This window comes from Manacus candei, unplaced genomic scaffold (genome assembly GCF_025592945.1).
Source record: "Manacus candei isolate 608988 ecotype Guabito, Panama unplaced genomic scaffold, ASM2559294v1 h1tg000137l, whole genome shotgun sequence".
Classification (NCBI taxonomy): domain Eukaryota; kingdom Metazoa; phylum Chordata; class Aves; order Passeriformes; family Pipridae; genus Manacus; species Manacus candei.
The window spans coordinates 79,793-103,414 of NW_026138185.1; the positions used below are offsets into that span (position 1 = coordinate 79,793).

A 23,622-nucleotide genomic window follows, 5' to 3' on the forward strand; every position below is an offset into this window, starting at 1 on the left:
TTCTATTTATGTAAATGTATTTTCTATTTATATTATATAATTATTTTTTATTTTATACTATTTTATCCTTAGAAATATTTTATATATCTATTTTATAAATTTATTTGTAAAGTGTAAATAACAATCTCAGAAGCAATGTATTGGTTTGATAATAAATCAATTATAGAGGAAATTTTTCAGTTCAGTCTTGATTTTTCAGCAGGTCTTTTTCCCTTGGGGAATTTCTAAAATATTCTAAAATTGAAAAAACTCTGTTAAAATAAATATTTTTTTCTGATCCGTTGACCAGTATAATTTAATATTTATTGATTTCATATGGAATAATTAACTTCTTCATCTTTTTTTTCAACAAGATCGAAGAAGGAGGAGGTGGGAGGTAAATGCTCCCTAAAATTTAATTTTAAAAAGTTTTAATGAATTAATTTTTAAAAAATATTTTTAAAAAATTATTTACATTTATTGAAGAAAAAGGAATTAAAATTGTAAAGGAAACGTAATTAAAGTTTTTAAATTCTACAGAGAATGCAGATGGGAAAACTGGCGTTCTCGTTTATTTCACCCTCATTTTGTAGGACTTTTTTTGAGAAAACCAAAGAATTCTCCAGGAAAAAATGGATTTTGGGGTTCTGCCCCCTCCCTCCACCAGACACAGCAGGACCCCAGTGAGCTGCCGGCCCCGCTCGCCCTCGGTGCCCACCTGGTGCCCCCTCACTGTGCCCGGAGCCGGTGTGGAATTCCTGGAGCAGCTGGATGGCAAACGGCACCCGGGGGGTCTGGACTGCTCCCAGCCCCCTGGCCCCCCTCACCTCTCTGGGGACACCCCCCTCCCCCAGGAAATTTGAGGTCTCCCCAGATCCCTGTCTCCCTCCCTTCAAAAATTTGGGGTCTCCCCAAATCTTTTCTCTCCCCCCCCAAAATTTGGGGCATTCCCAAATCCTTGTGTTCCCCCTAAGCTCCCTGGGTCCCCTCAGATCTCTGGAACACCCCTCCCAACATTCCAGGACTCCCAATCCCTCTCCACCCTCCAGTTCTGGACTGCCCCAGGGACCCCCCATCCCAGATTCTACAGAATTTTTGGAGAAAACAGGAAATTCAGTCAGAAAATGCCATGTTTTTGCACAGTTTTGCCATGTGGTTTCAGAAAGGGATAAAGGTCATGCCACAAAAAGCAAAAATATGGGGAAACCCACCAAATCCAAGCATTGCCCTGCATTCCAAGTTTCTGCTATTGCATTTTGTGGGATTATTTAGGGGAAAAACACCAGGAAAAATCTTTGGAGAGGAATTTTGGGATCCAGCCCAAAGTCCAGCATAGGTCCCTCCCTATGCTGGACATGGCGGGACCCTGGCGAGTTCTCGGCATTGCTCAATCCTGGCACTGACCCCAGTGACCACCCGGGTCTGTGCCCAGCCAGTGACCCCCACACTGTGCTGGAATCCATCACGGAATTCCCGGCGGAGCTGGGCAGTGAACATCACCTGGAGGTCACGCCGGCGTCCCCGGAGCACCGCGGTGCATTCCGAGCGCGCCGGCACCTCCTCCCGCACCTCGTGGGGCCCGTGGGACACGAACTTAGCGATGCTGGCCGCGCCCACCCACGGCAGGGAGGTGACGTTGGCCGCAGCCCAGCCCGGCCCGGTGAGGACCAACGGGGCCGCCCGGAGCGTCCCGCGCACGGTGGCCAGCGCGGGGTGATCTGAGCGCCACGTGTGCTCCGTCTCCGTGGCCTCTTCCAAGAAGGTGGACCCTGGGGCTGCCCCACAGCCTTCGTTCTGCACTGGAGCCTCGGCCAAGACCACGTCCTCAGAATGTTCCAGTGCCGTGCTCAGGTTGTAGGCAACGTCCACGATGGAGATGTCGGATGGGCCCGTCTTGACTACCAAGACTTGATACCACTTGTACCAAACCTCCTCCCCCCCCAGTGCCACGAAAAGTGCCCGGTGCTCCTTGGAGACCTTTCCAAGCCCATCCCGGCTCCGCCCCACGAAGATGTCAACCGATGGGCAACTCTCCACAGCATTTTCTGGGACGGTGCCAAAGGAATCATCCACCCAATCCAAGGTCTCAAAGCCGCCGGCGTTGACTAAGATGTTGAAGTTGGAGGTGTGCTTCTCCTGTCCCCTGTTCGGGAAGTAGCAATAGGGGCCCCTGACGGGATCGTAGGAGCCGGAATTGCAGCCGAGCTCCATCGTGGAACAGATGAATTCCAGGCGCCCGGTATGGCGGTTCCAGCTGGAGACGGCGTCGGGGGGAAGACGGCCTTGGAAGGGCTCCCACTTGAGGTGGGAAGGGGGACCCTGGTCTCGCTTTCGGATGGGAGTGTCTGAGGAGGTAATGGGGGGGGTTGAAAAAAGGGGAGGAGTTTTTGGGAAAAGGAGGGAATTCTGTCCCGGACTGGAGGGTGGGAGAGGCCAGAGGGATGTTCTGGAAGAGGTGGGTGGGGTTGGGTTGGAACTGGGGTCAAGGGTCAGTGACTGGGCTACTGGGAGGGGACAGGGCACACTGGGAGAGGATTGGGGGGCACTGGGATAGACTGGGAGAGGGAGGAACTGGGTCACTGGGAAGGGATTGGTGGGCACTGTGAGGGACTGGAATATACTGTGAGGGAACTGGGATGTACTGAGCGGGGAACTGGGATCACTGGGAGAGAATTGGGAGGGGCTGGGCATGAAATGGGATTTATTGGAAGGGGAACTGGGGTCACTGGGAGAGGACTGGGGGGCACTGGGATAGACAGGGTTGGGACTGGGATATGCTGGGAGGGAACTGGGATATAATGGGAGGGGATTGGGGGAACTGGAAGGCATTGGGACATACTGGGAGGGAGGGAACTGGGAGGGACTGGAAGGGGCTGGGAGGGCCCAAGACTCACTGAGGACATCCAGGAGCCTACTTCCTGGCACTTCCACGGCTGGAATTCCCAGAATTCCCAAAATTCCAAGGTCAAGCAAGAGGAGGAAGATCTGGGGGGGAACCATGGGAGGCGTCACCTACTCCCATCCAAATTACCACATCTCAAATTCCTCTTTTTCCACTGACATTTTAAGATGAAATCCCCCAAATTCCTTGATTTTGGATTTAATTAAATTAATTTCATTTAATTTTGAATTTTTTAAGAATTAAAATTTTCTGGCTCTGGGAAAAAAATCCCTGTTTTTGCCCCGAAATGCTTCAAAATTCCCAAAAGATCTTTAAATCCTGAGCCCAGCCATACCTGGAGCAGTGGCATCATGGATCCACTGGAGTCTGTGGGAAAATCTGAAATTTAAAAAAAAAACACATGAATTTTAGCAGCCCTGGGGCCATGACCCCTCGAAATCCACATTTTGGGATCCCCATTCCCAAGTTTCACATTTTGGGGTCTCTCCATCCAAATTTTGGGATCCATCCCTCAAAAATTTGGGATCCCCCCTTCCAAAAAACCCCATTTTGGGGCTCCCCATCTCTAAATGTTGGGGTCTCCCTTCCCAAAATCCAAATCTTGGGACTTCTTGTTTCCCAAATTCCATATTTTACGGTTCCCCAAATCCCAGGTCCATATTTTGGTGTTCCCCCTTTTCAAACTCCACATTTTGGGGTTCCCTCCCTCCAAATTTTGCATTCCCTTCCCAAATCCAAATTTTGGGGTTGCCAGACTCCATATTTTGTAGTCCCCCCTCAAACTCCAAATTTTGGGGTCTCCAATTCCCAAATTCCATGTTTTGGGTTCCCCTGTTCCCAAACACCAAAATGTGAGGTTCTTTTGTTCCCAAAATGCACATTTTGGGGTCTCTCTCTCTAAATTTTGGGATCCCCCTTCCCAAAATTGACATTTTGGGATTCTCCACTTCCCAAATACACATTTTGGAGTTCCTCAGCTCCGAATTTTGGGATCCCTCCTCCCAAACTCCTCATTTTTAGGCTGCCGAATTCCCAGATCCACGTTTTGGGCTCCCTCTCCCCCCGATCCAAATTTCGGGGTCTCACCTCCCAAAATCAACATTTTGGGGCTCCTCAGCTCCATATTATGGGGTCCCTCCTTACCTCTGATCCGATTTCCGCGTAAATCACTTTTTTTTGGTTGTTTTCAGTCCTTCCGAGCTGTTTTCTGTGATATTTGAGCCCTGAAAAGTCCCCCCAAAACCAGGAAAAACGTCAAAAAATGTAAAAAATAAAAAAGGAAGTGGGATTTTGTGGGAGATTTTTCTGCATTTTGGGGACTTTTCACTTCACTTTTCAGGGGTTGTTTTTAAATTTGAGTCCCAGAATTGTCCTGGAGTCCCAAAACACAGCTTGAAAATAGGAGTTTTTGAGGGAAATCCCCGTAATTCCTGTTTTTCCCTTTGGTGAATTAAAAAAAATAACATTTTTTAGGAATAATCTTTGTTTTATTCTCAAAAGTGGCAAAGTCTCTGGGGCCCCAAAAATCAGCTCAAAGACCACAAGATCAGCCAAGGACCCAAAAAATGACCCCAAAACTCAGCCCAATGATCTCAAAAATGAGGCAAAAATGAGGCAAAAGACACCCAAAATCAGGTCAAAGACCTGGAAAATGAGGTAAAAGACCCAAAAAATAGTCCCAAACACCCCAAGAGTGAGCCCAAAGTCCCCCAAATCAGCCTAAAGACCCCCTAAATAAGGCAACCCCCCCCCAATCTGTTCAAAGACCTCCAAAATGATCCAAAATACCCATCTAATCAGCCCAAAACCCCGCAAAATCAGCCCAAAGAACCTCAAAATGAGTCTTAAGTCCCCAAAATGGTCCAAAATATGCCCAAAAATTCACCCAAACACCCCAAAATTGAGCCAAAACACCCACAAATGAGCTCAAAGACCCCAAAAATCAGCCTAAATCACCCAAGAAATGGGCTCAAAAACCCCCAAAATCAGCCCAAGGACCATGAAAATGAGGCCAAAGACCCCCCAAATCACTGAAACATACAAACGTGAGCCAAAAGACCCCAAAATCACCTGGGGTCACCTGCCTGCAGCTGCAGGGGGTCTGTTTGTGTGGACATGGATCGGTCTGGAGTGGGAAGGTGCAGGATCTGGGCAGGATCTGCTCCGGTGGCCTCTCCGCTCGCCAAGCCAGGACCTGGGAGAGGGGGGCTTTGGAGGGGGCAAAAGTGAGGAAAATATGGAAAAACATAGAAATAAAGAGAAGGAAAAGCCCAAGGGCAGGGCAAGGAGGGGAGCAGCCCTGGAGCCCCCCCGAACCCCCGGGATCCTCCTGGGGTGCCCCCCCAGGGCACAGGTACCCCTGGGAGGCTGCACCAGACCCTGGTCAGCCCAAAATCTGAGGCCACCAGTGAAGGAGCCGTGACCCCTGTGCCCACCCAGCCGTTCCCCGTCCCTAGGACCCCCATTCCCGTGGTAACCCCATTCCCTAGGTCCCCCTCCCTGGCACCTGCATCCCAGGACTCCCATTCCCTGGGACCTCCATTCCCTGGGACTTCAATCCCCTTAATCATATCTCCTGGGCCCCCCATTCCCCCAGAACCCCCAATCCAACAGGGCTGCCCACTCTGCCCTCCCATGGTTACAACTCAGGACTTTTCACCATATTTGCCCACAGAACTTTCCAGCTCTGCCCCCTTCCTTCCCATTGGTTGATGAATTTCAGTGTCATTACACAATCACTGCAAATAGTCCCCAAAACCACCCAGATTTGGTACAACCTTAAAATTAATAATTCCGGGATGTCCCTGTGACATCCATGTGTGGAGGGACACACCTGGCACAGGTGCCTGGTGGTGCTGGAGCCCAGCCAACGTGGGCAAGATCCCAGTGGCAGCTTCAGGTGGTGTCCTGGAGGGCAGGAAGCGACTGGAATGGGCAAAATTAAGTGGGAAAGGGCAAGAATGGGTGGGAATGTGGGGAATGGGGATGATCCTTGACTTCTCAAAGGACTCAGGGCCCTCACTGTGGCCAGGGGGCAAACTGGTCTTACCAGTGGGCCTTTATACAACTTTATCCCACAGGATTAAGGATGGCAAAGCAAATACATTTATATAAATATATAGGATTTATTCTGATAATGATTAGACAAAAAGACCTTAATTAGAATTATTTACTACACCATGTAGGAGCTACAACTATTAGTAGAGTATAGAGCACTAGGAAGCAATATTGAAGCAATTATAGCAAAGCTGGCAAAATCAAGTAGAGCTTGATGTGACTCACCCAGACCAACAATTGTGGGTAAAGGAGTGATCTTGAGGGGCGTCCCCACTCCGAGGAGGAATCTCCACACTCCAAGAAGGGATAATTCAGAAGATCCTTCCCTTAAAATTTGGGCTTTTATAGTATTGTTACAATCTGCTTAAATGTTGCAGAAAGAACTTCAGATTCAAATATTCTCTTGAACAAAATTAAAACTCACACAAGTTATCCGCTGATACCAAAATTGATTTTATTAATTGCTAAGAGATGCAAAGAGAAAGAGGAAAAAATAAGAAAAGGTTGGAAAATGCTAAGATTACTTCTAGAAGTAGAGAAAAGATACCACCAAAACTACCTTTCTGCCAAGTTGGGGGGGGAGAAGCAGTTTCTGCCCTTTTTTTTCTCTGTCTCTGCTGCTTTTCGATGTTATCTCTTTAGCTGGGGGGGGTGTTAGCAGTTTTAGTTCTCTGGAATGCAGCCAGGATGTGTGGTTTCCCTGCTCATGCTGAGCCATGTCCCAGGCCATGCAGGGTGCTGGTTCAGCTGCACCTTTCGGCCCCCAGAAATATGGTCAGGGTGGAAGGATAAGATGCAACTCATGCAGGTGGCACGGTGGGTCTCAGTCCTCTCCAGGCCGGCACAGTTCCAGTCTCCAGTGGCAGCACCTGCTGGCAGAGGAAAGGTGAGGGGGAGGTGGGGAGAGATTCTCAGCTTCAATAACCAGTTCTCTCTCCCTTTCCTCTCTCCTTGATTTTCCAAAATTTTCCCTCAACTTTTATAGTGTTCAAAGGAGGTTGTACATGGTTTCTTGGCACGTAGCCCTATTCAGATGTCTGAGGAGATATGATAACCATAAACAATAGCAGGATCTTTTGGCAGGAAAGCTCCGGGGAAGCTCTGGTGAGAACTTCTGGCAGAAAGCTGACAGAGAATTTTTGGTAGGAAGTTTTGACAGGCAGAAACAATGACAAAACATTATTTCTGGCATTTCTATATTACCTGTGTGTTACAAGTATAAAGTGCAAGTCTGTCAGTCAGGTGTGTCCAGGTTGAACCAGTTCAGCAGCTCTGGAGAAGTTCTCAGTGGTGTCACTTGTTTCTTCCTCTATCTGGTGATTTTCCCAACTCTGCCACATCTTCATTCTCAAATTTTGGGATCAATGAGTCCAGTTTGTTCCAGCATCACTCGACCTCAAGAGCAGCAGGACCGCACTTCTCCATTCCCCAGTGAGGGCTTTGCAAATAGTGCATTGTTTGAGTTGTTTTTCCCCATTCCAAGCTACAGGTTCCCTGGGATGCCACATTGGATAAACCAGTTACACCAGTTCCGTTGGAGAATAAAACCAGTTAAAGCAGTTATATTGGAGAATACAATAGTTACACCAGTTCCAATAGAGAATTAAACCCAGATACAACAGGGCTTTATGGAAACAAAGGTACCCTGGGACCTTTCAGAACCCCATGGAATCAAGGCCTCATTTTGACACTGAGGGGCCTAATGGAATACAGGGGTCCATTGTGACACTGCAGAATGTCATGGGGTCATTTTGACATTGTGGAACCTCATGGAATCAAGGGGCCATTTGACACTGAGGAACTGATGGAATCAGGGGACCACTGTGACACTGCAGGGCCTCATGGAACCAAAGGAACACAGGGAGACTGTGGAATCTCATGGAACCAAGGGGCCACTGTGACATGCAGGGCCTCATGGAACCAAAGCAATCCTGAGACATTTTGGAACCTCATGAAATCAATGGGCCATTCAAAGAATCACAGAATGTGCTGAGTTGGAAGGGACCCACAAGGATCATTGAGTCCAACTCTTAACCTTGTACAAGACCATCCCCAAGAGTCACACCATGTGCCTTAGAGTATCATACAGATACTTCTTGAGCTTTGTCAGCCTTGGTGCTGTGACCACTGTCCTGGGGAGCCTGGTCAGTGCCCAACCAGCCTCTGGGGGAAGAACCTTTTTCTAATATCCAACCTAACCCTGCCCTGACACAGCTCCAGGCCATTCCCTGGGGTGCTGTCCCTGGTCCTCACAGAGCAGAGCTCAGGGCCTGCCCCTCCTCTGACCCTCTCAAGGAAGCTGGAACTGCACTGAGGTCTCCCCTCAGTCTCCTCTGCTCCAGTTGAACACACCAAGTGCCCTCAGTGTCCTCACACGCCTTCAAATCAAGGTCCTTACTCATCTTCCTTACGCTCCTTTGGACACTCTCTAATGGCTCAATCTCTCCCTTCCACTGTGTCCCCCCAAACTGCCCCAATGGGGCAGGTGAGGCCGCCCCAGGGCAGAGCAGAGCGGGACAATCCCCTCCCTGGCCTGGCCGGCCATGCTGGGCCTGATGCCCCCAGGACAGGCTTGGCCCTCCTGGTTGCCAGGGCACTGCTGACTGTCAGAGACTGAAATGGTTAAAGATTTATGCATTCTAGGAGACTCTTGCAAGATTTTGACCTTTGCATTGTACCTCTGATAGGCAGTTGGGCCTGTCCCTGCCTCCAGCGAAGAGACAAGTTTGCAGGCTTTTGACTGTTGTATTATACCTCTGATGGGCAATTGGGCCCATCCCTCCCTCCAGTGCTGAAGGTGTCAAGCCCCGAAAAGGCAGGACCTCTGATGGCCCATAAAAACCCATCCCCTCCTCTGCCAATCTTAAAAAGGCGGGAACCAGGCCAGACACAGAAACTGCGCAGGCCCAGGGAGAGTTTGGAGGCTGGAGGCATGGCCCGTGACACTGACCATGGATATAATAACTCATAACTTCTTGGCGTGTGGGGGCTTCCCTCCTTCACCCCCAGCAGATCAAGGCCACCACTTCAACTCACAGACATGGAAGCAGCAACTACCAAGTGTCATCGCTGGACCCCGTGGGTGGTGACTATGGACATCTGTGCGCTCTCAGCTTTTCATTACTCTCCCTTACTCTTATCCTGTCTTTCTCTCCCCTATGCATTTTCTCCCCCCCCAAAGGTTATCTCTATGCCACGTTGTTACATGACAACACCCAAACTGCTAGCATACCTGTTGATACAAAATTGTTAAAATAAACCTTACCAATATATGTTTTCAGACACCGATTATTCAGTGTCGTTTCACTCTAATCCACCCCAAGGGAATTATTGATAAGAACCTGGGTTACCCTCCTCCCCTTTTTCTGGGGTGGGTCGTAACACTGACTCGTGGCCAAGTGGCCACCAACCAGGACCCCCAGGGCCCTTTTCTGGCACTGCTTTCCAGCCTCTCATTCCCAGTCTGTCCATACATCCAGGATTGTCCCATCCCAGGGGCAGAATCCAGCACTTCTCCTTGTTGAACTTCCTGTGGTTGGTGATTGCCCAGCCCCCGGATTTGTCCAGGTCTCTCTGCAGGGCCTCCCTGTCTTCAAAGGAGTCAACAGCTTCTCCCAGTTTTGTGTCATCTGCAAAGTGTCCTTTCCAGTCCTGTGTCCAAGTAATTTATGAAGATGTTGAAGAGCACAGGGCCCAAGATTGAGCCCTATGGAACCCCACTAGTGACAGGTCACCAGTCTGATGTCACCCTCTGTGCTCGACCCATGAGCCAATTGCTCACCCACCCCATGATGTGTTTGCCCAGCCATGGGCTGATGGACTCCAGCATGTGCAAAAAACATTTTCAATCCTGAAGTCTGCTCTCCTCATGGCCAGAGCTGAGGTTTTGCTGGCATTTCTCCTCCTGTAACAGAGATTTAAAACTCGATCCCTTCATGGTTGCTGTGGCCAAGATGGCCCCAATCTCCACTTGCTCATGAGATCCTCTCTGTGGACAAGTAGCAGATCAAGGAGGGCACTGATCTGAGTCAGCTCCCTTAGGATCTGTTTCATCAAGTTGTCATCCAGGTTTTTCCAGGGGTCTCTAGGGTTTCTAAGGAGCCATGAGGTCACTGGTTGTGACAGGTGCTGCATGATGACATCCCAGAGGTCTCTCGGGTCCTAAAGATCCATTAAGTCATGCACAGTAACAGGGGCTCCATGGTGACATCAGAGGTGTCTCCAGCCTGCTCAGAAGTAGAGAGGTCACAGACAAGCACACGGTGACACCTCAAGTTGTTTTGCCAAGGGGATGAGGGTCAGCACGAGAGACACAGACACCAACCTTAAGGAACAAGTGCGTAATGTTACTTTAATGCAAAACAGCAGAGAATTGCAAAAAGATAAGCTCAGTAATGCACCTCATCGTTACTACAAAGACTGTCTACAGTCACTAAGAAATCACCAGTTACCCTGATACATTACCAGCATCCAGACCTGCAGGTCACCTGGGGAACCCCGGTCACAGCAAAGGGTCAGAGAACCCCTCTCGGGATCTGGGAAGTCCTATGCAGGCCATCCAATCATAGGGGAGGTCTCTATCTTTGCTGTGAGAGGGTCCAGCTTTTATACTGTTGAACAAACAAACTTACATAACCACTAGTGTGGAAAACATCTGGCTTCCTTCTCTCCTTGGGTTTCACCTAAAGCCTGGCCAGGGCTTAAGGGGAAAACCAAGGGAGTCATCCTGCACCATCTGCTGCCAAACAAGGCCAGGGATCCACTTCCATGGCCTTGACTAGTCTCTAAATACAGAAAGATAAATATACTCATATTTTGCTGACAATCATACATATTTCATTAATGAACAGATACAAATGTTATTCACTAATGAGAGAACAAAAATATATCTTACTAATAAGCACACATATTTACACAGGTGTAGTCTTATCACAGTACCTATTTTACTAACAAGCATACATAGATTTTGCTGATAAGCGGATACATGACTTAATACAACATTAGGTTGAAAGGTTCATCTAAAGGTCAACCTTGGCTCAGGGCCTGTTGTTCAGGCCTCAGCACTCCAGTGGGTCACCAGCTGTGGCTGAAGCTCTTCCTGCATTTCAAGGACTTGTAAGGCTTCTCCCTGGTGTGGATCTGCTGATGGCGGAGCAGGGTGGAGCTGTCTCTGAAGCTCTTCCCACATTCCAAGCACTTGTAGGGCCGTTCCCCCGTGTGGATCATCTGGTGGCGGATCAGGCTGGAACTGTGGCTGACGCTCTTCCCACATTCCAAGCACTTGTAGGGCTTTTCTCCAGTGCGGATGCTCTGGTGGCAAACCAGTTCAGAGCTGTGGTTGAAGCTCTTCCCGCGCTCCAAGGACCTGTAAGGTTTCTCCCTGATGTGGATCTGCTGATGGCGGAGCAGGGTGGAGCTGTCTCTGAAGCTCTTCCCACATTCCAAGCACTTGTAGGGCCGTTCCCCCGTGTGGATCATCTGGTGGCGGATCAGGCTGGAACTGTGGCTGACGCTCTTCCCACATTCCAAGCACTTGTAGGGCTTCTCCCTAGTGTGGATGCTCTGGTGGCGAACCAGTTCAGATCTGTGGTTGAAGCTCTTCCTGCATTCCAAGCACTTGTAGGTCTTCTCCACAGTATGGATCTTCTGGTGGCTGATAAGGTTGGAGCTCTTTCTGAAGCTCTTCCCACATTCCAAGCACTTGTAGGGTCGTTTTCCCCTGTGGATCATCTGGTGGCGGATCAGGTTGCAATTGTGACTGAAATTCTTCCCACATTCCAAGCACCTGAAGGGCTTCTCCCTGCTGGGAGGCTGCTCAGGGACCACTAGGTCGGAGCTCCGGCTCAAGTTCCAGCCGCCTTCCCGGCACAGGCTGGCTCTTTCCTCCTCAGAGCACCCTGGGCTGGCTTTGGAGCCCCTCCTTGTTGGGTATCTCTGTGGCTTTTCCTCCCCGCTGCCTTCCTGCGCCGGGGAGCCCTTCAAAACGGCCTCTCCCACCAGGGTCTCACGGGGGGATTTGTCCTCCGTGCTCTCCGTCCTCAGCTCGGGGCCTGGGGCAGGAAGGAAGAAGGACAGGGAGGGGATTTGCCTCCGGCCCACAGGGAAGGCCAAGGACATCCCCCCAACTCCGGCCCCGGCAGGACGGCGATGGCAGCGGGGTTGTCCTGTAGCCGGGGCCATGCTCGGCTGGAAGATGCAGGACAAAGCAAAGGGGCACTGACTTCCTCCTCACCTGCCTGGGTGTCCTGGGGCATCTTCCTCACAGCCTCCTCCTCCATCCAGCCAAGGTTTGGGAATCAGAAATCCTGTTTTGGTGGGAAAAAACCCAAAACAGGTTTTGGGTGTGAGCACATTGGGTTGGGGATTCCTCCTGGAATGGTATCCATAAAAACCTCCAAAACATGAAGATTCAGCCCCAAAAAACCCTCCCAGGAGTTCCCCCTCTCTAGTCTCTCCACTTTGGGGTTCTGGGGGTCCCCCTGTCCAGGCTGCTCGTGGTGCCGTGTGTATTGGGGGTCACCCTTCTCCAGGATCTCTGCCCCCTCCAGGCTGCCAGTGGCCTTGGGAATCCCAGGAGTGTCTCCTCTCCAGACTCCTCACTTTGGGGTCCTGGAGTTCCTCCCGCTCCATGGTTCTGCTTAGGGATGCCGGGGGCTTTGGGGGTCAAGGGGTCCATTCTCCCTTCGCTCTCTGATTCTGGGTGCTGGATTCCCAGGGGTTCCCCCTCTCCTGGGTCTCACCCTCTCCAGGCTGCTGGGGGTCCTCTCTTTCCAGGCTCCAGTTTCAGTATCCCAGAGGTCCTCTCCTCCAGATTTTCTCCTCTCCTGGATGCTACATGTCCCAGGGTTCTCCCATCTCTGTGCTCCCCCCCTCCCCAGGCTGCTGGGGTTCACCCAGCTCCAGTATCACCCCTCTCCACTCTCCCCACTCTGGGGGTCCCGGCGTTCCCCACCTGGGTCTGCTGGAGGTCCCCAAAACTGGTGGACGCCCCCTGAGATGGGACACGTGGCTCCTGCCTGCTGGCACCTGCTGGGACCCCCACCAAAAAAACCTACCTGCTGGGGACCCCCCAGTATCTCCCCAAGGGGCATTTGCAGTTCATTCTGGAGTCTTTAAGCTGCAAACATCCCCTCCCCCCAAAAACCCAACATGGACCCCCCAAGATATCTGGGGCGAGCTCCCCCTCCCCAGTCATCTGTGGAATGCAGGTGGGGCGATGCTTCCAGGGTGGGAGGAACTGTGATGGTTGTTCCTCCTCTTCCTCTTCCTCCTTTTCCTGCTCCCCCACTTCCTCTATTCTTCCTCTTCCCCCTGCTCCTCCTCTTCCTGCTCCTCCTCCTCCATCCCTCCTCCTCCTTCTCCTCCCTAACTCCACCTCCTTCTCCTACCTCCACCCCTTCTTCCACTCCTTTCTGCATCCCTCCTCTTCCTCCCCCAGGCCCAGCACCCACCCTTGGTCCTCCCTTCCCCCCAAACCCATCCCATCCTGCAGGAGGAGCAGCGACAGAGCTGGGGCAGGTCGGGATGGGGCAGCGCTGGGCTCTTGGCTGCTTCCACCCCCTGGGGGGGATCCCAGGAAGGGCAAAAGAACAGGAAAAGGGGCAAAAGTGGTGGATGGAGATAAAAATTTGGGGGTTTTGGTCCCCCCCGGGTGGGCACTTCCAGCCTTTTGGGCTCATCTCAGGAGGCTGGAGATCTTGGAGGGGGGAATGCAGAGATGGATGGGGGATCCCAAGGGATTTTGGGAACAGCATGAGGGGTTGTGGGAGCCCCTTGCTGGGGGGTCGGGCTGGAGACCCCCTGGTGCTCCCGGAGCCCTGGGCTGGGGGGTTGTCACCACTTTCTCCTGCCTGGGGGGCTCTGGGGGAACCTCAGCTCCTTGGGCTCTTCCTCCACAGAGCTTAGAGGGACCCTCCTCAAGATGGGTCCTCCAGGTGTTCCAGGAGCTTTGGGCTCATCCTGGGAGTGACTGGGCTACACTGGGAGTGACTGGAAGGGACTGGGATAATACAGAGAGTGTCTGTAACCATACTGGGAATGACTAGGACCACACTGGGAGCAACTGGGAGCAAGTAGGAGTGACTGGATCTATACTGAGGGCAACTGGGTGTGACTGGGTGTGGCAGGAGAGCCTACCCCTGATAAAACCTAAAATCCAATCAGAGAATGCACACAATGCAAGCCATCAGCTGCTGGTGCCACAGTGTTGCCTTGGTGTTATTGTGCTAAAACCACCCTGGGTCACCAGACATCGAGTCATCATCAGCTGCTCGAGGGGCTGTAAAGGTGTGACTGGCAGTCAATCACTTTATACTATACAAGTCCAGTCCCCTCTCATACAGTCAGGTTCTTCTGACACAACCCTCCCTGGGGTGTAGGTGTGGAGATTCCTCCCTTGGCTGGGGACACCTCCAAGGTCACTCCTGCAGGTTGAGAGCAGAGATCTCCCCAGAAGTGTTGGTCTGGGTGAGTTACATCCATCTCTAATTAATAATTATTTCCTTTTTGCAGGCTTTAATATAATTGCTTCTGGCTGGGAGTCCCCTGGGAGTCTCCCCCCAGCGCCGCAGGTGAGTGGTGGGGTCCTGGGTTGCTGGGAGCCCCCCCCGTGCCACGGGTGAGTGGTGGGGTCCCGGGTTGCTGGGAGCCCCCCCCGTGCCACGGGTGAGCGGTGGGTCCGGGCTGGTGCGTGTGTGTGGCGGGGTCCTGGGCTGCCTGGGAGTCCCCCGGGAGTCCCCCCCGGCACCGCGGTTCAGGCCCCAGGCGCGGCCACGACAGGAGAGGGGAGAGAGAGAGTGGGGGAGCCTTGCTGGCAGTTGCTGCACGCCCGTGGAGGAGGAGAGAGCAGCTTCGGAGCACACAGAGGTTTGCCGTTCCAGGTTTGGGGGTAAGGGGGGTACAGAGGATGGGAGGGGGGATACGGGGGAGTGGGGGTACGGGAAGAGAGGGGAGGGGTATCGTGTGGGCCATGGGGGTCCTCTGATTGGCAGGAGGGAGAGCGGGGCACTCCTGTATGAAGTGTCACAGGTGAGCAGTGTGCCTGAAGATATGTGGTAACACAGTGGAGGAAGGATATGGTCAGAGTGGATAGTGGGGTTCCTTTAGAGTGATGGGGGTCCCAGCCAAGCTGGGGCCTTGAAAGGCACCCCAGCCTTGGATGTGTACGGGGGCCAGAACGGTTGGTCGGTTTGTTTGTCTGTTTGGTTTTGGCTCACCTGTGGCTACTGCCCAGGTTCAGCATGTTCTGGATATATTTGCTTTGCTCTGTTACGTCCTGAAAGGTGGGCAGGACAAAGGGTTGTTCCTGGGGATCTCCTCATGGTTGTATATAAATAGGTGATAGTAAAGTAGGAAATGTAAGACTTGCCCAAACCGTTCTAACAGGAACGTAGCCTGTGTGCCCCTATGCGGTTGTGAGCTATGCTGGCAATGGTACACGCCTTTGGTAGGGTCACCCATGCCAGACAGGTGAAAACAGCAGGGTCAGACACAATACATCTGTGGGCAGGATGAGCTTGTTAGCCTTCTGGCAGTCATCCTAGGAGAAGGACAACTCTAATCCCAAACCTGGGCAGATGGAGCTCGTCAGCCCTGTAAGGCCATCCATCTAAGAGAAGGTCACTCTAATCAAACCTACGTCCTGAGGACCTCGCTGCCACCGTCCAAGCTCGCTCGGCCCTGGCAGATGAACCTCAGGATTAAAGGGTGGGCTCAGTTCTGCACATACTGCATCTCACCTAAAAATCCATTGTGCAGGCTTGAAGCCTTTACCCACATGCAAAAAGTCCTGTAGCGACGGGCGAGGTCGAAACGGCAGGTGAGAGGTGCACTGGGAGCCGCAGACCCAACCCTGCATGCAGGCGGTTCAGGGCATTGGTCATTTGAGACTGACCGGAGATGACAGTCTCTTGGGGCAGCACCCTGAACCACCAAGCAGCCTTTTCAAGGACAGCACTGCTTGCTGCACTCGGAGAGGGGCCTAGAAAAGGTGGCCTAAACAAAGCTCATCTCCACTTTCACCCAGTTGGTTAACCGCAGGCCAACGGGCATCTTCTTCCAGTGCGGTCACACAAAGATAAAAGACAAAGGCACGCACCTGCCTCCAAAGGTGTACCTAAATTAACTCTAGCATGTTGGAACATCAGAACCATGCTCGATTCTGCGGACAGCGGATGTCCTGAGTGTTGTTCTGCCCTAATTGCCCATGAGCTGGCTCGTCTCAACATCGACATTGCCACTCTCAGTGAAGTTCGCCTTCATGAAGAAGGCAGCCTCAGAGAACATGGTGCCAGTTACACACTCTTTTGGTCAGGTAAGCCCAGAACCGAAAAACATCTCTCAGGAGTCTGCTTCATGATCAAAAACTCTATTGTTCCTAAACTCGAAAATCTGCCAAGAGGTCACTCTGACCGCATTATCTCCCTGTGCCTTCCACTCCACAACAACCGACACGTCAGTATATACACCCCAACTCTCCAAGCTGACCCTGCTGAAAAAGATAAATTTTACGCTGACCTGCGCTGCCTTACCCAAAAGGTGCCTGCTGATGATAAGATCATTATCCTTGGTGATTTCAACGCCAGAGTGGGTAAAAATTCTGAAGCCTGGAAAGGAATATTAGGCAAGCACGGTGTTGGAAACTGCAACGATAATGGTCGACTTCTGCTAGAATTCTGTGCAGAGCAACAGCTCACCATCACTAACACTATCTTCCAGCAGAAAAATAGTCTGAAGACAAGCTGGATGCACCTCAGATCTAAGCATTGGCACCTCATCGATTATGTCTTGGGGCGACAGAGAGATGCCCGCGATGTCCTCCATACCCGCGTGATGCCCAGCACAGAATGCCAAACAGACCATCAGCTTGTGCACTGTAAACTCAACTTCAATCTCAAATTCAAACCTAAAAGGGGCAGTATCCCAAGGAGAAGACTCCAAGTTAACAATCTCCAATCAGCCACAGTAAGAGAGAAATTCCAGGCTAACCTTCAAACTAGGCTCGAAAACCATTCCACAGATTCTGCAGATTCCTCCCCTGAATCAACTTGGCACCTTATTAAAAACAGCATCCTGCAATCCTCTGAATAATCCTTAGGGTTCTCCCTCAAGAAGAACAAGGACTGGTTTGACGAAAACAATCAAGAAATCCAGGACTTGCTGAGGAAGAAGAGAACCGCCCACCAAGCACACCTTGCACTGCCTTCTTGTCACGCAAGAAAAACAGCCTTTTGTCTCACATGCAGCAAGCTCCAACAGAAACTCTGTGACATCCAGAACAAGTGGTGGATTGATCTAGCTGAAAAAACTCAATTATGTGCAGACACAGGTGATCATAAAGGATTCTATGAGGCCCTGAAAACAGCATACAGGCCTACATACCAGCTCCAAAGCCCTCTACTCAGCACAGATGGGCAAACACTTCTGACAGATAAAACCTCCATTCTGAATCGATGGTCTGAACACTTTCAGACTCTTTTCAGTACCAGCTATGTAGTCCAAGATTCAGCAATTCAGTCCATCACACAACAACTGGTAAAGCATGAATTGGATACTGCCCCCACTTTAGGAGAAACCCTCAAGGCCATACAGCAGGTGAAAATCGGCAAGGCAGCTGGGGTTGACGGAATTCCACCTGAAGTCTGGAAACATGGGGACCTTGCACTCCACACCAAATTTCACGAGTTTGTGGTGTGATGTTGGGAACCAGGCGAACTCCCATCAGACCTTCGAGATGCAGTCATCATCACTTTGTATAAGAAGAAAGGAATTAAATCAGACTGCTCAAACTATCGTGGTATTACTCTGCTCTCCATTGCTGGCAAAATCTTGGCAAGAATACTCTTGAACAGACTAATACTCTTGAAGAATACTCTTGAAGAATACTCTTGAAGAATACTCTTGAACCTGCTATAGCTGAAGAAATTCTACCTGAAAGTCAGTGTGGTTTCAGAGCCAACAGGAGCACCACAGACATGATGTTTGTTCTCAGACAACTGCAAGAGAAGTGTAGGGAACAGAACAAAGGTCTCTATGTAACCTTTGTTGACCTCACCAAGGCTTTCAATACTGTGAGCAGAAAAGGTCTGTGGCAGATTTCAGAATGTTTAGGTTGTCCCCCCAAGTTCCTCAAAATGATCATCTCACTCCATGAGGATCAGCACGGCCAAGTCAGATATGGCAATGCACTTTCTGAGCCCTTTCTAATAACCAATGGTGTGAAACAAGGCTGTGTTCTTGCTCCAACCCTATTCACAGTCTTTTTCAGCAGGATGCTCCAAAGGGCCACGGCAGACCTCGATGATCAGGACGGGATCTACATTCGATATCGTACTGATGGAAGCCTTTTCAACGTAAGGCGTCTGAAGGCCCACACCAAGACCTTAAACCATCTTGTCCAGGAGCTGCTTTATGCTGATGACGCCGCCCTTGTCGCTCACACAGAAGCAGCTCTGCAGCGTTTAACATCCTGCTTTGCAGACGCTGCTGAGCTCTTTGGGCTGGAAGTCAGTCTAAAGAAGACAGAAGTTCTCTACCAACCTGCACCTCAGGAAGTCCCCCATCATCCCCACATCACCATTGGCCAATCAGAGCTCAAATCAGTCCAGCAGTTTAATTACCTAGGCAGCCTCATCTCCTTGGATGGTAAGATTGACGGGGAGACAGACAACAGGTTAGCAAAGGCATCGAGAGCTTTTGGAAAACTCCATAAAAGAGTTTGGCGAAACAAACACCTGAAGAAAAGTACCAAGATCAGTGTTTACAGAGCCATAGTGCTGTCTACTCTCTTGTATGGATCTGAACCATGGGTCATCTACCGCCACCACCTGTGTCCCCTGGAACGCTTCCATCAACACTGTCTCCGTTCAATCCTAAACATCCACTGCTCAGATGATGTGACCAATCCATCTGTTCTAGAACAGGCAGCAGTCACAAGCATTCAGGCCATGTTGCTGAGAACACAGCTGTGCTGGGCAGGGCACATCTCCAGGATGAAGGACCAACCACCGCCTCCCTAAGATCCTGCTTTATGGTGAACTTGCCACCGGCTGCCACATGAGAGGAGCCCCGACGAAAAGATACAAGGACTCCCTGAAACAACATCTCAGCCTTGGCCATACTGACCACCATAACTGGTCTACTCTGGCCTCCAATCGGAGGCCTGGAGACACACCATCTATAACGCTGCTGATGCTTTTGAGAACGCAGCAGGATCACCCTTGAGGAGAAAAGGCAACGCAGAAAGAATTGTGCCTTGCAGAATATACCATCTAAGGAGCCTTTCTGCTGTGCCTTTTGCAACCGGACATGCCTGTTGGCCTTTTCAGCCACCAACGCGCTTGCGACAAACGTGGGCAGAGCCCTTCCCAAATCTTCGTTCACGAAGCCCAGCCATGAATATAATTGCTTCAATAATTGCTTCAATATAGTGCACTGTCCTATCTTACACTGTACTACTAGTAGTTTTAGCCTTTATATTGTCTAGTAAATAATTCTGTTTAAGATCTTTTGTCTGATCATTTGTTAAAATAAATGATTCATTTTATATAAATATTCTCATTTGCCAATTATTAAAACCTGCGGGACAAAAGTGGTTCAATCACACCTCCGTAATTCCTTAAATTTAAACTGTTGACACAGTCCAAGGCTGAGATTGGATTCAGGTGCACCCAGGCTCTTCTCCAAGCAGGGGTTTAGGAAGCCAGGGAGTCCTTTCTGCCCCTTGGGACTCGAGGGCAGGACTTCTTAATAAATTTTGTCTAAGCCTCCGTGACACTGGGACCATGCTGGGAGAGACTGGGATCATGCTGAGACTATACTAGGGGCAACTGGGTGCAACAGGGATCACAGTGGGAGGAACAGGAAGCAACTGCAACCATGCTGGGGGCAACTGGGATCATACTGGGATTGCACTGTGAGCAACTGGGCCCATGCTGGGGGAGACTGGGATCACACTGGGACTGACTGGGACTACACTAGGGGCAACTGGGAAGACACTGTGAGGAACAGGGAGCAACTGGAACCACGTTGGGGGCAACTGGGATCACACTAATGGTGACTTGGATCATACTGGGAGTGACAAGGAGCATGCTGGGGGCAACTAGGACCATGTTATGGGCAACTGGGATATAGTGGGAGCAACTGAGATAATGCTTAAGGTGATTGGGGTCATACTGGGAGTGACTGGGACCACACTGAGGGTGACTGGATTTGACTGTGAGCAACTGGGATCATGCTGAAAGCAACTGGGAGTGACTGAGAGGATGCTGGGGGTGACTGGAACCACAGTGGGGGTGAAAGGAAGCAACTGGAACCATGTGGGGGGCAACTGGGCTCATACTGGGAGAAACTGGGAGTGACAGGAACAGTACTGGGACTACCTGGCAGTGACTGGGCTCATACTGGGAGAAACTGGGAGTGACAGGAACAGTACTGGGACTACCTGGCAGTGACTGGGATCATACTGGGGGTGACTGGGAGTGACAGGACAGTACTGGGACTACCTGGCAGTGACTGGGATCATACTGGGGGTGACTGGCAGCATCTGGGACCATGCTGGGAGCAAATGGCATCACACTGCAAGTGACTGGGTTGATACTGGGAACAAATAGAATCATGATGGAGGCAACTGGGATCATACTGGGAGTGACTGCAAGCGACTGGCATCATACTGGAATCATACTGGGAGTGGTGGGCAGTGACTAGGATCATACAGGAGGTGACTGGGATCATACTGGCATTGACAGAGAGCAACTGGGATCATATTGGGGCAACTGGAATCATACTGGGAGTGACTGGGATTATAGTGGGTGTGAATAAGACCTTAGTGGGGGTTACTAGGAGCTACTGGGATCATGCTGGGAGCCAACTGGGGACACACTGGGAGCAACTGGGATCAACTGGCAGATACTGGAATGATGCATGGAGTACTAAGACCACAGTTGGGGCAACTGGGATCATACTGAGAGCAACTGGGGCCACACTGGGAGTGTCAGTAACCATACTGGTGGTGACTGGGACAACATTGGGAGTGACTATGTTTACACTGGGGGCAACTGGGAGTAACTGGAACCCTGTTGGGGGGGACTGGGATCATACTGGACTCATACTGGGAGGGACTGGCACTATGCTGGGGGAAACTGGGACTATAGTGTGTGCAAGTGGGATGTAGTAGCGGGCTTATACTGGAGGTGACTGGGCTCGTACTGGGAGTGACTGGGCTCTGGGAAGCGCAAGATGGGGAGGAGGAGAAGCGCAACCCCTCCCACTGCTCTGCATTGCCAAAATCCTTGTTCCCAGTTCCCACTCTGGCCCTGACCAGCAGATCCACTCTGGGATCCCTTTCCCTGCCACTTCCCTGCCCTCTGCCTGCCTTCCCGCCACTGGAAATCTGCACTTTGGAACCTCATCCCATTGTTTCCTCCTTCTCTTCCCTATTATTGTCAGGGTCCCCCTGCACCCCGTTTTCTCAGGGACTGGGAACCCCTGGTCATTCCCGGTTTTCCAGCCCCCAGACCCCTCTTTCTTTGACTCCAAGATCCCCCTGCCCCCCTTTCCTGGCCTTCCTGCCTCTCCCAGTCCCTGAATCCCCCTTTTCCTTGAGCCCGGAGACCATGGTCCCTCATTCCCAGCCATCCCAGGTCACCTCACCCTCAGCCCCCCCTTTCCTTGACTCCAGGACCCCCTGAAGCCCCTTCCCAGCTCTCACAGCTCTCCCAGTTCCCCTCTTTTCTTGACCCTGGGACCTCCCAGATCCCCAGATCTCCATGTCTCCCTAGTTCCCCACTCCCGGCGCTTCCTGCAGGGGGGTCCTGGAGTATCCCACGACCCCCTGAACCCCCCATTCCTGTGCACTGAGACCCCCCCCGAACTCCCTTATCTGAGACTGGGACCCCCTGCACCCACTTCCCTGGCTCCAGGACACTCCTGTTCCCCTTTTCCTGGCCATCCTGCTTCTCCCAGACTCCACAATCCCTTTTCCTTTATCTTGGGACCCCTGGACCCCCATTCCTGGGCATCAGGACCCCCCTGCACTCCCTTACCCAGCACTAAGCGCCCCTTGAGCCCCTTTTCCCAGCCATCCCACCTCTCCAAGCCCCCAAACCCTCTCTTTTCCTTGACCCTAGCACACCCTGGACCCCCATTCCTGACTCTCTCAGTCCCCAACCCCTCCTTTCCTCAACACTCAGGACCCCCTGAACCCCCTTCCCACGCATCCTGGGTCTGCCCATCCAATGAACCATCTTTCCCTGACACTGAAGGCCCCTGGACCCCACTTTCCTGGGCACAGGGATCCTCTGGTCCCCCTATCCTTCCTCTCCCCACTGTTAGTCCTGCCTTTTCTTGACCTTGGGACCCACCTGATCCCCCATTCCCAGGCACTGGGACCTTCCTGCACTCCCTTCCCTCGCTCCAGAACCCCCCTGGAATCATACTGCCTTATCCTGCACCAATACCTACCTGCACCTCCTTTCCTGCCTATCCCACCTCTCCCTGCTCCCAGACTCCCTTTTTCCTTAACTCTTGGACTCCACTTGATCCCCATTCCTCCCTTTCTGAGACCCCCTTTGCTTCACATCAGGGACCCCCTGAGACCCTTCACAGCCATCCCCTGTCTCCCCACCTCGTGACCCCCTTTCTCTGACACCAGGGACCCCCGGATCCCCCTTTTCTGGGCACAAGGTCCCCCTGGACCGCCCCATCCCACGTCTCCAAGCCCACTCATCCTCTTTTCTTCGAAACCCCCTTCCCCGGCACCGTGTCCCCCCTGCACCTCCTTATCCTGCACCAATACACCCCTGCACCCCCTTTCCCGACCATCCCACCTCTCCTCACCCCCGGCCTCTCCCGCCTTGACTCTGGGACCACCCCCAGCCCCCCCAAGCCCCCGTGTCCCCCCAGTGCCCCCTCCCTGCGTTACCTGTCGGTGGCGGGGTCGGAGCCCGGCCCGCGGCTCCCCCCGTTGGCGGCCGGTCCGGCGGGGCCTGCAGGGGCCGCGGAGGCCGCGGATGGGCGGGAGCGGGAGGAGGGAGGGAGGAGAGGGAGGTGGGGTCTGGGAGGAGCCGGAGCCGCCGGAGCGGAGAGAAAAAGAGGAGGGGGAGGCAGGGGCGAGACGGGGGCGCGGCGGGAGCGGGAGGAGAGGCCGGGAGGCCGCAGCTCCCCCGCCCGCATCGCTGAGGTGAGCGCGGGGGGAGCTCGTCCCCAGGATCTTGGACAGTCTCTGGGTTTGTTGTGTTTTTGGGGGAGGGGATGTCTGGAGCTTGGAGGACTCTAAAGCTGAGCCGCAAATGCCCCTTGGGGGGATATTGGGGTCCCCGGGAGGTGTTTTTTTGGGGGTCTCGGTGGCGGTTCCCGGCAGAGCCGCGGTGATGGGTGGGCGATGTGAGGTGGGGGTTGTTCTTCCTGGGTCAGGCCCTTCATTGCCAGCCCAGAGCACGGAGAGGGGGCACCCCTGGGACCCTGAAACGGGGAGCCCGTACACGAGGGACCCCCGAGACCTCCTTCAGCCTGGAGAGGGGGGGGACACAGGAGAGGGGAGACCCCTGGGATACTGAAGTAGGGAGCCCAGAGAGGGGGCAACCCAGGATTCCCCGGACCCCTGGCAGCCTGGAGAAGGGGGAGCACAGGAGAGGGGGAACCCCTGCGAACTCGGCACCCCGAAGCAGAGAGTCAGGGGAGAAGGGACC

At 52.2% G+C, this 23,622-nt stretch overlaps 1 protein-coding gene across 8 annotated transcripts; it reads right to left on the reverse strand.

Moving 5' to 3' along the window:
* Positions 1-1,095: 1,095 nt before the first annotated feature.
* LOC127462713 (zinc finger protein 501-like) lies at positions 1,096-22,957 on the reverse strand. 8 transcript variants are annotated; one of them, XM_051771586.1, is made up of 10 exons: positions 22,857-22,943; positions 18,556-18,669; positions 12,171-12,243; positions 6,164-6,810; positions 5,715-5,806; positions 4,952-5,089; positions 4,025-4,104; positions 3,216-3,259; positions 2,874-2,964; positions 1,096-2,324 (listed from the first exon to the last, which is right to left on the reverse strand). In XM_051771586.1, exons 8-10 carry the CDS (start codon positions 3,231-3,233, stop codon positions 1,324-1,326), a joined length of 1,110 nt encoding a protein of 369 aa, XP_051627546.1. In that variant the 5' UTR covers positions 3,234-3,259; positions 4,025-4,104; positions 4,952-5,089; positions 5,715-5,806; positions 6,164-6,810; positions 12,171-12,243; positions 18,556-18,669; positions 22,857-22,943; the 3' UTR covers positions 1,096-1,323. The 8 variants fall into 8 exon arrangements, with proteins under 8 accessions (XP_051627546.1, XP_051627545.1, XP_051627548.1 ...); XM_051771585.1 differs by lacking the exons at positions 5,715-5,806; positions 12,171-12,243; positions 18,556-18,669; positions 22,857-22,943 and having other exon boundaries at positions 4,952-5,075; positions 6,164-11,007; XM_051771588.1 differs by lacking the exons at positions 5,715-5,806; positions 6,164-6,810; positions 12,171-12,243; positions 18,556-18,669; positions 22,857-22,943 and adding an exon at positions 5,418-5,548 and having other exon boundaries at positions 4,952-5,075.
* Positions 22,958-23,622: the final 665 nt, after the last annotated feature.